Source organism: Maylandia zebra, linkage group LG7 (assembly GCF_041146795.1).
Source record: "Maylandia zebra isolate NMK-2024a linkage group LG7, Mzebra_GT3a, whole genome shotgun sequence".
NCBI lineage: Eukaryota > Metazoa > Chordata > Actinopteri > Cichliformes > Cichlidae > Maylandia > Maylandia zebra.
This window is the reverse complement of record NC_135173.1, coordinates 16674533-16691754: the sequence shown is the minus strand read 5'-3', so window position 1 is coordinate 16691754 and position 17222 is coordinate 16674533. Positions and strand designations below refer to the sequence as shown.

The 17222-nt window shown below is 42.0% G+C and overlaps 1 protein-coding gene and 1 long non-coding RNA gene across 2 annotated transcripts; one reads left to right on the top strand and one right to left on the bottom strand.

Moving 5' to 3' along the window:
* Positions 1 to 63: 63 nt before the first annotated feature.
* mapda (N6-Methyl-AMP deaminase) lies at positions 64 to 17014 on the bottom strand. The gene is made up of 10 exons (XM_004567711.6): positions 16855 to 17014; positions 16580 to 16710; positions 16325 to 16385; positions 16144 to 16231; positions 2931 to 3012; positions 2708 to 2834; positions 1914 to 1994; positions 1672 to 1810; positions 925 to 1025; positions 64 to 264 (listed from the first exon to the last, which is right to left on the bottom strand). The coding sequence occupies exons 1-10, from the start codon at positions 16891 to 16893 to the stop codon at positions 73 to 75; spliced, it is 1041 nt and encodes a 346-aa protein (XP_004567768.1). The 5' UTR covers positions 16894 to 17014; the 3' UTR covers positions 64 to 72.
* LOC143419392 (uncharacterized) lies at positions 12543 to 15111 on the top strand. The gene is made up of 2 exons (XR_013099356.1): positions 12543 to 13286; positions 13353 to 15111. It is a non-coding gene; the product is annotated as an uncharacterized LOC143419392 (long non-coding RNA).
* Positions 17015 to 17222: the final 208 nt, after the last annotated feature.

The window sequence follows — 17222 nt, the reverse complement described above, 5'->3', positions numbered from 1 at the left end:
TAAATTGTTGCTTTAAAAAAAAAAAAATTTAAACTTGAGGTATGTAGTTGGCTTTTGGCTCCGATGAACCGATCACTTGAAAAGCTGAGGATGTAAGTCATTCCACTTCTCTTGAAGCTGCTGCTTCACAATCTCTGGTCCGAAGATGCAGTCTATGGCCTGCTGAGAGAGCTTCCACACGGCTTCATGACTGAGACCGAATGTGGAAGCTGCCAGCTGATATTCCTGAGACAAGTCCGTACAGAAGACTCCTTTATCGTCGGTCTGTAATGTAAAAAAAGGAACATTGTTCAGGTGTGATTTTTTTTTTTCTTTTTTTTCCCCCCCTTTCCTCTCACAGGTCTCTGATCTATTTTTGTTCAAGTAGAAAGTTATTTCTACTGTGTTAATCTAAAAGAAAAACTACATCTACCCACACCTGTGACAGGATGTTAATGCTGTGCCCCACCGTTTTGTGGTTGTCTAAAGACGGTAAAAAAAGAAATGGTAATAACTTCAGCATCAGTATGTTACTTGTATGCCAATATTTTAAAGCCTCCACAGCCCTAATTCAAATAGGACCTGTGTGTTTCCTTCTTTCCTGTTATGTGTATACACTGTGATAAAGGTGGCTGGTTATATTAAACATGGCAAAAATAATGTGCAGGCAACGCCTCTAAGCTCAGACTTCAGACTGCTCTGAAAAGTACGGTTCAGTTTTTTCCCCCCAACTTGGCTCCCACAGAAGCTCCACCCACCTGCTTTCTAAACCCTGTGTTTGAGAGGAGCAGCCAATCAGAATAAAAGATGGCTTAAAAAGGAGACGAGCTAAAACTAATTCAGCTGTTGCTGAAGGCTCGGTGTAAGATAAAGACTATGCAAGAATTTAGCCTAATGAGGTTAAAAAACAAAAACATTAAAAAGAAGTATACAGTGGAAACTTACGCAAATTACAGTTGGGTGTCCCAGCTCGTACCAGTACTTGAAATGATGTTTGGAGTAACACGGCACAGTGTTGCCTTTCACATTTGATGTCAGGCACAGCTCTACAGAGGAGAAAAAAAATCAACATTAAAAGTTCTGCTCGTACGTCAAAAAAGACGCACTGCGAGCTCATACCTCCACCATAACGCAGCTCACTATCAGGACAATTTACTTTTAACTACTGAGTATTGTGTTGTTAATATTCACTTTGTTTTCTTTAAGTTGGTAGTGCAGTAAAGATCAGATAAGCAAAGCATGACAGATGTTCACTTTGATTACACACACAGGAGCAGATAATGAATGATATGTATTGATTTGTAAATAACTGAACATGAATAACTTGAAAGGGTGAAACATAAACATGAGGTCAGAGGTCAAGTGTGACATGATATTTGGATTCAGACTATAATGTGATATTTAGAATCCTCGTAGTATTCCCTATATGTTGTCAATACAACATACTTGCTATATTTTTATTTTGTCAGTATCACTGATAAGATGTGGACCGACAGATGTGGATGTGTCTGCATCGCTTATTTTCACCCCTCAAACTTTCAATTTTGGCTTTTCAGAGTGAAACTGCATCGGTAGCGAAATGCCTCAGTCACTGTGATCCTGCAGCACAGGAACAGTGCATGTGAGGCATAAATTTGATTAAAAGTTCACACATTTTAAAATGAAAACATCTTAGCGTGGATGCTGCGTCACCTATTGGTATCTTTTTCTGAACCACTTTGTTAACGAGGCTTTGAGATCCACCGACTTCAGGATGTAAGAAGGTGCCATGACCGATTCTGTCAGGAGGAAGACTCAACAGCAAATCTGATTCATCCAGCTGTGATGGAATCTGCAACAATATTTGATGACATCACTCTTACGTAAAATATTACTACAGTCAAATTATCTCTCTCTGTCTATCTCTCTCTATTTTTTAAGTGTGCTATTCATACTTCTGAGAGGTGCAGTGACAACTTCAGTCCAGAGTTTTTGGCCTTCTGTAGGGCAGGAAGCAGATCTTTGCCATGGCCCACCTTAAAATGAAAGCTACATTATCATGTGAAATAATGAGACGTGGTCCTACTAATAAATAGCATTACAATACAGTTTCCCAACATAATTTAAAGTCAATTTAACAAGCTACCTCTTATTTTCTTTCATACAAATACTGCTACAGCGTGGTTTCTGGTGTTTAACATGTTTTAAAAGTTTTTAATAATGAGATCAGCATATGTGCAATTAATCCCTGTGAGCCAAAAGCTCAGTATTAACACCTTCAGTTTGCAAGAAGCTGCCAATTGGAAGAAAGTCTGGTAAAAGCAATACTGGCCTTGAAGCAAGATTATTTAAAATGGTTTGTTTCAGATAAAGGGTGAATTGAGGAGCTTCATCAAGGCCCAGTTTAAGATAAATAAGGATTACTTTAAAACTGTGAATCATGCAAAGCTTCTCTAGTAGAGTCCAAGAATAAAAATGGGAAATTAAGGATGAGATTTAAGGACATACAGTTTACATCATTTTCAAAAATTTAACTCTTGTGCTCTGCAGAAGTTATTTGAGATGACCAGTTTAACAACTTTTCTTTGTCACCCTGGAAAAGTCCACTCCCACCAGAATAGACATATTTCATCACAAAACTAGACGGTGACCATTCCTATTATGGGTCAAATAGACCCAAACAATGCCAGTAAACTGGATCTGTAGCTATTAGTACAAAGCCACCATAGTACCAAACTGTCTGACAAACCGTTGGATCTCCACTGAGGTCAACTCCCACCACTAAACCATCAGATGACAGCATGAACTCCTCAGCCAAATTCACCGTCTCCAAGGCAACTTCAGTCCCATTCCTGCGGTCAATGGCTACCAGAAACCTTCAAGATAAATAATATTGAGAATCATGTGGTCAGTGACACAGCCACAACTCATAAGACAAATGTGTGGACTTGCACACAGCTGGGTAAACCTACCTGACATCAATGTCCGCTCCCTCCTCCTTACACTTCTGGATGGCTTTGATGACCGTTTCAATGTAAGTCTTCTTTGTCAGTCCTACGAACACAAACATACCAAATCAGTGCATGGTGAAAGAAATCCCAAGTAATTTCATGTTCAGTTTGTTCCCTCGCTCTTCCACTGCAAAAACCCCCAATACAAAAAAGCAAACAAAAGATCTGGAGGTGAAGTGCTGAACTCACACTCATTCAGTTCACTGAATCGCTCAATATGAGAAGGCGGTGGTGTACAGAAGCACATTTACAGAATTTGTGTTATTTTCCAAAAACCTATGGACTTAATTGCATTTTTTTTCATTATTACTATTTTTCAGTTATATACAGTGGGGCAAAAAAGTATTTAGTCAGCCACCGATTGTGCAAGTTCCCCCACTTAAAATGATGACAGAGGTCAGTAATTTGCACCAGAGGTACACTTCAACTGTGAGAGACAGAATGTGAAAAAAAAAAATCCATGAATCCACATGGTAGGATTTGTAAAGAATTTATTCGTAAATCAGGGTGGAAAATAAGTATTTGGTCAATAACAAAAATACAACTCAATACTTTGTAACATAACCTTTGTTGGCAATAACAGAGGTCAAACGTTTACTATAGGTCTTTACCAGGTTTGCACACACAGTAGCTGGTATTTTGGCCCATTCCTCCATGCAGATCTTCTCGAGAGCAGTGATGTTTTGGGGCTGTCGCCGAGCAACACGGACTTTCAACTCCCGCCACAGATTTTCTATGGGGTTGAGGTCTGGAGACTGGCTAGGCCACTCCAGGACTTTCAAATGCTTCTTACGGAGCCACTCCTTTGTTGCCCGGGCGGTGTGTTTTGGATCATTGTCATGTTGGAAGACCCAGCCTTGTTTCATCTTCAAAGTTCTCACTGATGGAAGGAGGTTTTGGCTCAAAATCTCACGATACATGGCCCCATTCATTCTGTCCTTAACACGGATCAGTCGTCCTGTCCCCTTGGCAGAAAAACAGCCCCATAGCATGATGTTTCCACCCCCATGCTTCACAGTAGGTATGGTGTTCTTGGGATGCAACTCAGTATTCTTCTTCCTCCAAACACGACGAGTTGAGTTTATACCAAAAAGTTCTACTTTGGTTTCATCTGACCACATGACATTCTCCCAATCCTCTGCTGTATCATCCATGTGCTCTCTGGCAAACTTCAGACGGGCCTGGACATGCACTGGCTTCAGCAGCGGAACACGTCTGGCACTGCGGGATTTGATTCCCTGCCGTTGTAGTGTGTTACTGATGGTGACCTTTGTTACTTTGGTCCCAGCTCTCTGCAGGTCATTCACCAGGTCCCCCCGTGTGGTTCTGGGATCTTTGCTCACCGTTCTCATGATCATTTTGACCCCACGGGATGAGATCTTGCGTGGAGCCCCAGATCGAGGGAGATTATCAGTGGTCTTGTATGTCTTCCATTTTCTGATGATTGCTCCCACAGTTGATTTTTTCACACCAAGCTGCTTGCCTATTGTAGATTCACTCTTCCCAGTCTGGTGCAGGTCTACAATACTTTTCCTGGTGTCCTTCGAAAGCTCTTTGGTCTTGGCCATGGCGGAGTTTGGAGTCTGACTGTTTGAGGCTGTGGACAGGTGTCTTTTAAACAGATGATGAGTTCAAACAGGTGCCATTCATACAGGTAACGAGTGGGGGACAGAAAAGCTTCTTACAGAAGACGTTACAGGTCTGTGAGAGCCAGAGATTTTCCTTGTTTGAGGTGACCAAATACTTATTTTCCACCCTAATTTACGAATAAATTCTTTACAAATCCTACCATGTGAATTCATGGATTTTTTTTTCACATTCTGTCTCTCACAGTTGAAGTGTACCTCTGGTGCAAATTACTGACCTCTGTCATCATTTTAAGTGGGGGAACTTGCACAATCGGTGGCTGACTAAATACTTTTTTGCCCCACTGTATTAGTTGAGTAAAATATATTTTAAGTAACACTTTTTTAAATTCAGAACACTCACTATATTTCTTCCGAGATTGCTGGATTCAGCTCAGTCATGCCTTAACAGCAAACCCAGGTTAGTGTTTCTGGGATGGTCCCAATCAGAACTGTCTGAACTCAGCACTTTAGATTAGTTTTCTGCCTATTGGGTTCCAGTTTTTGTACTGTTTTTTGTTTTCCTAAACTATTCATCTGGTTTGTTTCAGTGAACTTCTCAGAATTTGATGTTGAACTTTTAGAAATTCTGCATTCCCGAACTCACAGTGGCATTACAAAAAAAACAAATGGAGCAATTCTTAAGCGATTCTCTACATGTAGCTATGTCCCAGAGAGAAACGCTTCTCAGAAGATTGAAAATGCGCTCAACTTCATCACAAAAAGTAATATCATTAGCAAATTAATAACAGTAAATAGATTATCTGTTTTTCCTATTCACCTGGAATTTTCAAGCACTATATTATAAAAAGTGCACATGATTGTAGAAGTCCAGGGCTCATACACATTTTTCAGGGTCAAAATCAAGCACTTTTTAAGCACTTTCAAAGTCCATTTTCAATCTTTTCCAGCCCATTACCAAAAAAAAAGAATGCATGTTTCACCTCAGTAAGGTGTCGAGGAGGGAAATTATTTTACTGCTATTGTTAAATAATTGTTATTGCATTAATAATATAATTTGCAGCATGGATATTGCATTCCAAGGTTTAGACAGTGTCTCTTTCAGAAAGACTGAGTTGCAGGCTGACAGGAAGTTGTATGCAGAAAGAAGCAGGAAGTTATTTTGAGCCGCAGGCTAAGACGAGGCTTTAGCAATGTAACAGATAGCTTTATCATTTTATATTAAGGTTTTAGTAGAGGTTCTTGATTAAAACATTTATTTAGTAGAAGACATACACATAGTCTCAGTGAGCTTCTGGTCTGGTAAAAGGTCAGAAGTGTAAGAGGTGACACAAAGAGCATGTGAGGTCAACACACACACACACACACACTTTAAATTAGATTTATTTAGAGGAGAGGTTAGTTATGTTTGGCTGTAACTGCAAAATTGTCTTGGTAAAAGAGGAACCGTTTCTTGGTGTCTCGGCAAGAAAGAGGAACAAGACAAGAACTGAAAGGTAGACAGGAAGGGCTAGCCATGAAGATAGAAGATGATTTTCTAGGTGAAAAGTCATGATGTTGATCTGATCTATGTATAAAATGTATCTGTGACGTATGAAGGGGCGTCAGTAAATAAACCCTGATGCTATAAAATATCTGTTCATGCTTTGATTAAGTCGAAGACTACTTCCTGTCTGCGTACAGAGTTCTCTTCCCACGCGTGTATTCATTAAAATCATCGTTTGACTTCACCCGGCCGGATCGGTGTGGTTATTCTTCGATCACCTCTTGTACCCTTCCTCAATATTGAATCTTAACATTTGGGGGCTTCGTCCGGTTATTGAGGAGGGAGAGTTGGAGGTTTGGACGGAGAAATCCGGGGTCTTGGGTGGTCTGACGGGCAGACGTGAATTCCAGTGGTCTAAGTGAGTGGGCATAAGCCGGCTTATCCAAAAGGTAAGGCACTACCTGTTGAATTATTTCCAAAGTGTGCCAAATTGGACATGATAAAATTTAAGTCTACTCACTGAAGTTACTGGTGGATGTCTGTTTTGATTTTGATGAAAATCTCATGAGTTGAAGCAGTTAGAGTTCTGCTAAGAAGAAATGAAAGTAGTTAAGAGTCTGATAAGAAAAGTTTAAATACTGGGTTGAAGTCCCAAAGAAATTGAGTTAGAGTCTCAAGTAGTTGGTAGGGAATTGGTTATTGTGTTGGTTAGAGTCCAAATTTGGTCATAAGAGTGGACCTGAGCGGTCATTTTGTGAGTTGGAGTCTCCATTTGACCACTAGGTTGCACCTGCCTCAGTTATACACTTGTTTTGGGTGTTGATTGTTGTTTCAAAGTATTATAAATTATTCTAGAACGGCAGTTAGAGTCTGCTAGGAAGCGCAGTTCTCGGAGGTAATGCTCCCTCCCGGCCAAGGACGCTTGGCCCTGACCTATCGGCGAATAGGGTTAGTACGGTTGGCAACCGGGGAGAACTTGGGAACCTCCAAAATAGCTAGGAGTTAGAGTCTCCTTACCGTTTGAAACGGTATCTGCGCTTTTTTGGCCAGCAGAAGTGGATTTCGGGCGTGTAACTTTAACCTAAAACTTCAAAAAGTTTGGGTTGGTTGACGCTTTTAAATTGAGTTAGGGATTTTAGAAATGAGGCCAGAAACAGTTAAAGTCTTGATACTGGTTAATTGATTGCAAAAAACGGTTATGTTAAATTTGTCGAAATTCGATAGGTGTTAAAAGGTTTAAAATCTGTGCAGTTGTAAATATAAGACGTCTCTGTATTAAAAAAAAAAAAAGATCTCTGTGGGTCGAGTCAGCAATGCACTGACTGCCTGCTGCTATTCTTAGATGAAGAGTGTGTGTGCATGCAAATGAGGCAGCTGATGCAGAGCGCATGAGAGGACTATGCTTTCGGTTTTGTGTGTCATTCAGCTCTATAACTATTGTTTGCAAATGTGGATAAATGTCTGCAGTTAAAATGCTGGCTTAGTAAATAACAACATTGTAAATATATGAATGGTGACAGCGTTTCAAAATAGAATATAAGAATTGTTTGTGTTTAAAACCAACATTTAGGTAAAGAAGATTTAAGGTGGATTTGAAGGCATAAACAAAAAATAAAAGGGTTACAGTCTGCAAGGGTTGTTAATTCATGAGCTGACTGGATGCAGAGTAAGTGGAGTGGTCATCCTGAGAGGATTGAATGATGCTCTAACTCTGTGGTCAAGTCAGACATAGGCTTTAAGCAACCATGAGCCACTAATAAGCGTGACAAATTAATGAGTATGTGTAAATTGAACTTGTTAAATAGTTTTGATAGGAGTAACTCAATGAGCACGCAATAAAGTGGACTTTTTAGGGGCAGTTTATCACTGACACCATAAAAAGCAACTTAATTAGTAGTTCAATAACAAATTGTAAAGATAACCTTTGTTATTTGATAAGAGAGAGAAAATTCAGGTTACATATAGTGAATAAATAAGGAAATGTTAATCTCTGCGTCATTCCACACTGAAATTTCAATTGTAGGGGATCATTTGGAGGTGAATTGTGTAGGACACGGGGAGACAGAAGAATCTCCCCATGAGTTTTCAGTGTGCATAGAAATTGAGGAGGCTGAACTGGAAGCCTGCCTGGGTCGTTGTTTTTGTTTATTTGAGGGTCTGCTGGAAGTTTGTGAAAACGACCACCTTGATATGTGGGAGCCTTCTCGGGCAGCGATTTTTTGTTAAACCTGTGGCAGGCTGTGCAACATGGAGAAAGCTTTGACATAATGTCATAAAGGTGATTTCTTGGTTTTAGATTTATTAGTACGGGATGCTTGAGGGTGTGTTGCTGTAAAGTATATAAGGGACGCGCAGCGCCGTTAATGGGTTTAAAATAAATGAAAAAACACTAATCCGAGGAACTATTGGAGAGGTAAGTATACGGAGGTGAGCGCGTTGCGCATAAGGGTTGCTGGTGTCATATATTAACACTTTGAGGGCGAATAATTTTGATTGAGTGTCAACGCTTGAGAACGCGAGGACAGCGTCTAAAGTGCTGGGTTAAACTTTGTGTATCACCGAGCAGGGGAAGAGGAGCCAGTGGTTGCGAGAACAGCGAGACAAAGACTGAAACCGAAAGTTAGGCGTGTCTGGGTGACCTAGACCAAGAAGGTGGAGTCGACCAACGCCATTGGAAGAGGTAAGTCTGTGTTTCAGAGAATGGCTGACAGATCGGGTGCGACACCTAGTAGGAAAAGGGGATGCAAACCTCTGAAGGATCAGCTCGAACAGCTTAAGAAAGCTGTTCGCTTGGCTTCCCCTGGAGTATCAAAATCAGCAGAGAAAGAGTGCCAAGCGATGGAGGTTGAGGTAAGTAAACCTATTATATCCCAACAGAAAGGGCTGGGTGATAAAATACCTCTGAGCTTGGTGTTAAAAACTGAAGGAGAAGTGTATGGACAAATGCATGAGGCCCTACGTGCGTCCATAGAGGCATTAACGGCATTGGAGGTTATAAAGCAGAGAGTAATGCAGGGAGGGCCAGAAGAGGAGAATGAAGACCGTGCGACGTCATCAGAAGAAGACGATGAGGAGGACGAAGATGGAGGAGCTGAACCCCAACCAAGTACAAGCCTAATTTTGAGGAAAAGAAGTGTGAAGAGAGACCAAGCACAGAGACAGCCCATATTTAAGAGCTCAAAGGGGAAAGGAAAGTTGAGGAAGAGTAGAAGAGTGAGTTTTGAACAAGGAGCTCCTGACCCTGGTTTAAGTCTGCCTCTAATAGCAGGTCCAAAGAACGAACCAGTTTATCGCGCCTATAAGGTGAGAGATTTGGAAGCATTGGTTAAACAACTTCCACCAATAACCAAGGGAGAACATTGGGAAGGAGAAGAATTAGCGCTGGGCGACTTTCACACTTTGGCCGGACGTTGTATGCTGGGTGGTGGGTTAGCAGATGTAGAGCAGATAGCTCAAACAACCAGATATGCAAATGACCTGAAATATCATGAGGTGCAGAGTGACTTAGCAGATGCAGTTCGGGAGAAGGACCCAACTCCTAACTTTGGAGTCATTCCAAAAATTATTTGGGATCCCAAAAAGAAACCCAGAGAGTGTTTAGCTAAAGCAAAGGAACAATGGTTGTTAGAAACAGGAATACATCCGGGGAAGGAGGGTGAAAGTAGAGCGTGGTTTCGTTCGGCAGTGCTGGCAGGGCTGCCCAACCAGGTTGCAGTTGACTTGGAAAAGAACCCAGATTTTGCCGTTGCAGACTCGGTGCAGTGGGAGAGACATGTGACCCACAGACTTCAGCAGGAACAGGATTTGACGAACAAACAAAAGAAAGAGTTAGATGAAGCACAGGCGCAGCTGCTTAGGCTGCAGCTGGGTGAGGCTCGCGAAAAATATAATGCGAAGAAAAAAGAACCGGAAGAACTAAATAAGACTATAATGGTGGCAAGGCCTCAGCCCGATCCTGTGCCTGACCGGCCAGATCAGGATCCGGGTCTCTACCCTGATGACCGTTGGCCCGCCAATGCACCAAGGCAGCGTCAACCCGTAGGGAATTGGGGGACCGGTGGACCGCAGAGAGGGCGTGGTGGATCCGTGAGGGGAGGACAAAGGGCTCGGAATCCGGGGAATCCTGGCAGTGTGTCTTGGACTGCCTGTTACAGCTGTGGAGCAGAAGGACACTGGTCCCGAGAATGCCCTGAATCGCAGCGAAATTATCAGAGGCGAGGCTATCAACCCCAGGCACAAGGAGGCCCAAGACAAAGAGTTGCTTACAGGGGAGCACATCAGGCTCCAAACCCGAATGCAGCACCAGCCCCCCAGTACCCAGTAGCCGACTGGGGCTGGGAGGGGGAGCAATACTGATGGAGCCCGGAGAAACTGAACAGCGTGGGGACGGCAGAACCTATGCTGTCAATGATGATGATCCAGCATTGACACAGCTGGGAAAACAGACTTTGAAGCACCAATATGTGGTGTCCTCACAGGTGCCTGGAAAATCTCATGGGCAGGGACCTGCTTGTGAAACTGGGATCACCTTCAAAGACTCAATATTTAAGTCCAGAACTCTGAACAACCCACTGCCGAAATCTACTGGGGGAGGCTAGTGGAAGAAGGTATTCTGAGACATTATCAGCTGTGGAAACCCTGGATAATGAGCCTGGCCGTCTATTCCCCACCGCGAGATCCTTTCCACGTTACACTCTTTTATGATAGGGAAGATAATGATATCTATCGGGAACAGTTCCAGTCTGATCTTGAGGGACAGACGTGGAATGTGCAAACACATAACATTTATGTTGGACCAGAAGGTGTGGCCGCGGCTGTGAAATTTACTGATGAACAACTGCCTTGGTACAATGTGGGAGAGGATTCAGCCCCTCACATTACATTGGCGGTCCACGAGGGTCATGGGCCAAGAGATCTGGGACCAATGGTCAAGCGGGCGCTGGACAACGCATGCTGGCAAGGCACCCAAATTCCAAATGTCTGGTATGCACCAAAATGTAAAATATATCGCATAACTTGTTTGTCCAACGATGCAGTGATCTTAGAACATAAAGAAATCTCCAGAATACATGGCAGGGAAAGAATGGATCATCCTGATGCAGTAGCTGAGCTCTCAAAATTGCCTGGTACTTTGTGGTCCGCAGGGCCCACAGATGTGGGTCTAGCTAACTGTTCGCCTGTCCTGTTCCGGCTGAAGTATGACATACCATTTAACAGACCATAATAGAAGCACAAAACTGAAGACCAAAAGTGGTTCACATGTATTGACCTAGCAAATGCATTCTTTTGTCTCCCACTGCACGAGTCACTCAGAGACATTTTCTCATTCACATACAGAGGCCGCAAATTTAGGTACACACGCCTACCACAAGGCTTTGCACTCTCACCAGGAATTTTTAATCAGGTGTTGAAAGAGGCATTGTCCCCATGTCAACTGCCAGGGGGCTGTAAATTAATACAGTATGTTGATGATCTTCTTATTGCAGCCCCGTCAGCAGCAGCCTGTACGGCAGCATTGCTCGTGGTGTTGAACAGATTGGCGGAGTGTGGCTTCAAAGTGAGCAAAGAAAAACTGCAGTTGGTCCGGCCAGAGGTAACATTCCTGGGCCGGGTGATCGCACACAGATCAGTGGGGCTAATGAACACACACAGAGACCAAATTCTGACACATCCAAAACCAAGAACTGTGAAGGAGTTGCTTTCCTTTCTTGGCTTGACAGGTTACAGCAGGCAGTTCATTCCGAACTATGCGGGTAAAACGGCCCCTTTAAGGGATCTGATCAAGAAAGTTGGTGTTCGAAAGCTGAAGGCTGAATTGCCTTGGACGCCGGACACAGAGACAGCGTTCATTTCACTAAAATAGGATTTGTCAAGAGCCACAGATCTGGCCACACCTAACTATGATGAGGCATTTTATCTTGATGTTTCAGAAACAAAGGGAGTTGTGAATGGTGTGTTGTTTCAGAAAAAAGGGGGAGGTAGGGATGTACTTATGTATGTCAGCATAAGATTAAATTCAACAGAAGCAAGGCATCCCACATGCACACAACACGCAGCAGGAGTAGCAAAGATAATTCAGAAAACAGCACATATAGTGAGGGAACACCCACTGAAAGTGCTTACTACACACAGTGTAGTGGCCTATGTGAACTCACAGGCATTCACAATGACTCCACTGACGCAACAAAGGTTCAGCAAAATTTTAGAGGCGCCAAATCTGATATTCACACATGAAGGAATAAATATGGCAGACCTAATGGGGTCAGGAGAACCACATGACTGTATTAAGAAAGCCCAGGTTGAAGGAAAAATCGAGGGACAACAGTCGGCCCAGAGAGCTGAAGTGATAGCCCTAACTCGAGCCCTGAGGTTGGCTAAAAACATGAGAGTGAACATCTACACTGACTCAGCATATGCGTTTGGAGCAGCTCATGTGGAACTGGCTCAGTGGAAGAGAGCCGGGTTCAGAACGGCCACTAATGCACCCATCTGTTACAAAAAGGCCCTGGAGGACCCAGACGAGGTAAGTATTATAAAATGCAAAGGCCACTCACAAGCAGACAGTATGGTGGCAAGAGGAAATCAGAAAGCTGACGAAGCCGCAAAGGAAGCAGCGGGCTACAAAGGACAGAGACAACTGGTGCAGGTAACCCCAGAAGAGGAGGTTAGCACTAACAGCATGGAAGAAGTTAGACAGGCTCAGGAGGAGACATCCCCAGAGGAAAAGGGGGTGTGGGAAAACAAAGGAGCCTGGCAAGATGGCGGTTTGTGGAGGGGGCCAGATGGGCGTCCCGCTTTAACGGCCAAAATGGCGGAACAAAAGGTGAATGAGGCTCACGGGCTTGGTCACGTGGGAGTGAAACAGATGGAGAGAAATTTGTGCCGATGGTGGCATCCTGATTTGAGAAGGATGATACTGGAAAAGGCCAGAACGTGCCTAATTTGTGGGGCACACAACCCAAAGCCAGCAGTAAAACCTGAAGCTGGTAAGTTTCTCATGCCAGGAAGGCCAGGAGAAGAGGTCGTGATTGATTATACCGACATGATTGATACAGGCCCAGGTGGGGTGAGGTATTTGTTGGTGTGTGTGGATGTTTTGACTGGATGGCCCGAAGCATGGGCGACCAAATGTGAAGACGCGAAAAGCGTGATTAAGTGCTTAATCATTACATTCCAAGGCATGGGTTTCCCAAGAGAATTAGATCAGACAATGGTACTCACTTCAAGAATAAAGATTTGCAAGAGGTAGAGAGGATGTTGGGAATGCAACATAAGTTCGGGACGGTCTTTCATCCTCAATCTCAAGGAAAGGTAGAGAGGATGAACCTAAATTTGAAAAACAAGTTGGCTAAAATTTGTGCAGACAGGGCTAAATTGGGTCGCAGCCCTGCCCATTGCTTTGATGACCATAAGATGTTTATGATGATGTTAACTTTGTATTTCAGGTGCAGTTATAACTATTTTATACATATTGCATTTTGTGCTTTTAAAGGAGTTGTGGCTCAAATTTGTCTCTGGAGGGTCACGAGCCTTTGGCTAGCGCTATGATTAGCCAATCTACTGTGAGGATAATATGAGTTCATGAAGGATTGCACACGCTTACAGACACAGAGTTAAGAAACACACATGACAGTATTGATTCCAGGCAAAAGGCCTTAAATTCATTTAGCTTTTAACTGAACTTAAAGAAGGACCAAAGAGGAAGGAAAGCATATATTTTGGTTAAGTCTGATACATTAGAATTAGAAGGTATTGTTACATTAAGGGAGCAAAATGAAATAAAAAGGTTATACCGAAACAGGTGATAACATAGGAAATGTGAGGTTTTAAAATGAAGTTAGTGTTAACACATAGGAGTTGTTTCAAGGCAGCATTTAGCTATGATGAAATGTATACAGGAGTAATTGCTTATATGCTTAAACTTAATTGATTGAAGTGGTTGTTTTCTTTTGGAGTAGATTAGCTTGCAGCAGCGACAACTTGTGCATAGGATGTTGATGATCAAATAAGGGAAAGTAGAGCGAGCAACTGGACGTGAAACCAGCGCTTAAAAGAATTTTAAAGTGATGAGTAACGTTGAAGAGTATACATAAATACAAGTCCATAAGTTAAGAAGATAATTAGGATCAGGCTTTTAATTAAAGAGTCCCAGATAGGATAAGTTAGGGAGATGCAAGAAAAGGTGTTTTGTTTCCTTTGCAGAAGACTGATCTCGGCGACCACAGGAGGGGCGAGGATCCTGGAGATCTCGAGGTTCGAGACCACCAGAGAAGGGTCTGCGTGAGGACACAATGTATTGTGACCTCTGGTTTTCCAGAGGTCAAAAGGGGGAGTGTCGAGGAGGGAAATTATTTTACTGCTATTGTTAAATAATTGTTATTGCATTAATAATATAATTTGCAGCATGGATATTGCATTCCAAGGTTTAGACAGTGTCTCTTTCAGAAAGACTGAGTTGCAGGCTGACAGGAAGTTGTATGCAGAAAGAAGCAGGAAGTTATTTTGAGCCGCAGGCTAAGACGAGGCTTTAGCAATGTAACAGATAGCTTTATCATTTTATATTAAGGTTTTAGTAGAGGTTCTTGATTAAAACATTTATTTAGTAGAAGACATACACATAGTCTCAGTGAGCTTCTGGTCTGGTAAAAGGTCAGAAGTGTAAGAGGTGACACAAAGAGCATGTGAGGTCAACACACACACACACACACACTTTAAATTAGATTTATTTAGAGGAGAGGTTAGTTATGTTTGGCTGTAACTGCAAAATTGTCTTGGTAAAAGAGGAACCGTTTCTTGGTGTCTCGGCAAGAAAGAGGAACAAGACAAGAACTGAAAGGTAGACAGGAAGGGCTAGCCATGAAGATAGAAGATGATTTTCTAGGTGAAAAGTCATGATGTTGATCTGATCTATGTATAAAATGTATCTGTGACGTATGAAGGGGCGTCAGTAAATAAACCCTGATGCTATAAAATATCTGTTCATGCTTTGATTAAGTCGAAGACTACTTCCTGTCTGCGTACAGAGTTCTCTTCCCACGCGTGTATTCATTAAAATCATCGTTTGACTTCACCCGGCCGGATCGGTGTGGTTATTCTTCGATCACCTCTTGTACCCTTCCTCAATATTGAATCTTAACAAAGGCCATGTAAAAATTAAAACAAATCATTTTAGGTTGACTTAAATGTCCTTTGTTCCCCTTTTGTCACCACAGACAAATACTGAAAAAGGAAATGGTGCAATATGCATATAGTGTACAAACTCAAAAAACACATTTCTCTTAAAAATTAAGATTTGCAAATGTGAACAAATCAACTTGTTAAAGATATTCATCTCCACTTGGAAAAAAACAACAACAACCCCACAAAGCAAGAAACTGCACCAAACACCACATTAATACACAGCAAGGCCAAATTACTAAGTATTCTCATCAGATATTGATGCTTCTTTACTATGTGACACAAAAAAAATAGGAGACAGATTTTTTTTTTAACTAGTTAAGCACCCACTCCCACAAAAATGGGGGCAAAAGGGAGGAGATCACGTTTAATCGGTTATAACACAAGGTCAGAAATACAAGTGCTGAAATGAGGAGTGTCCACAGAAACCTCTCAATCTCAGCTAAAATCTCATATAAACCATTTCTACAAACCTATAACAAAGCAAAGACACCAAACAGTTAAAAGAGCAGTTACGTCACCATGAATCTGTGGACAGGTAATATCCATTACCCATACGAACCCTGGCAGTCACTCCCAAACAGTCTGGCTAATTTTTCAAGAAGTCAAAATGTTCTTCCCATTTAAAGAATTTCTCCATACAGATGCCCAAATACTTATATGTATTAGCCTGTTGTATTGTGCAACCATCAATTACAACTGGTTCCTATGCACATATACCCCTAGGATTGAATATAATTTCTTTAGTTTTATCAGTACTGAAAATAAGACAATGACTGTTATACTACACTTTGAATAATTCAAATGAATTAATTATTGAATTTAATAACCAAATCATTAGTCTTCTTGCCTCTACAATCATAGGTATATACAGGAGAACTCACTGCTCCCTGTACTGTGTCATTCACCTTCGCCTGTCATTCACCTGTATCTCTCTCTTCACGTGGTGTGCTTCTTAACTCTAAATATTTGACACCATCAGCTGCAAACTCTTTGATAACATCTGTAGCCACCTGGCAGGAAAACAAAAACATCAATTACTTATAAATATCCTTAGAAACACTTTGACTAAAAGAAGCACGACACTGTTTTGAGTCAGGCCTTACCATCAGGATATCCTCCTCAGTGTCCACCAACTTGTGGATGACCCTGAAGACTTCAAAGCACCTGCAGAGACCCAAAGACATAGTGTTTTAATCTTAACCCGTTTATCAACGTCTCCCAGACAGCTCATTCTGTCCACTTAAATTTAGCTCAACACGTGCTTTTTCTTGTCGTTTCTTTTCTTTTCTATCAAATATAAAGTAGGGTTTAAACCCTGCTGGGTTTCATATGAAATTGTCAATGAATTACAGACGCACTCATCCAGAGTCCTCCGCTGTCCTTTGCCAATGGCCGTCATGCTGTGTTCAATGTTGAGATGTGGCTTTCGGCTGATGAGCTTCTCGATGGTTTGCGCGCTGACAGAACCATTGAGGTGAGCGTGAAGCTCCTGGTAACAATCAAAACGCTGACGTTAGCATTTAGTTAGCTTACACGTTAAGCTCCTCTATACATTAACCGCCCTTACTCTCTATAAACCTTCAAATTACTCACTTTATAAGCCTCTGTTATTCACGTTAGGCGGTTGACTTACCACTTTTGGCAGCTCCCGATAAAAGACATCATTGTCCATCACAAAGTAAAGACAATCCGCGAGCAAGTCTCTAAGCTCCGAGCTGTTTGCTGCTTTTACAAGCCTTTGTTTTCAGTCTACATTTACCCGGAACACCATCAGTGCAACCAAGAAATAATTCCCCGGCTGCTACTGCAGCGGTCAGGGTTCCGCTAAAGACTTCCTTTCTACATCAGATAAATGACTTGTATTTCCTCCTTTCTTTATTTCCTTTTATGGTAAAAATTTAGAATCGCAAAGTCAATCTGACAGCAAAACATTGTTTTCTAATTTAAGAGGACATTCAAATGATTTTAATCATTATTTTGCCCTCCTTAAGTGTGTCAGTT

Coding starts and splice junctions, on each gene's coding strand:
- mapda (XM_004567711.6), bottom strand. CDS start 16,893: ATGGACAATGATGTCTTTTATCGGGAGCTGCCAAAAGTG. Junction 16,386..16,579: donor CAGCGGAGGACTCTGGATGA/GTGCGTCTGTAA, acceptor GGGTCTCTGCAG/GTGCTTTGAAGTCTTCAGGG. Junction 1,026..1,671: donor TCAGAAAAAGATACCAATAG/GTGACGCAGCAT, acceptor TCTCCTCTGTAG/AGCTGTGCCTGACATCAAAT.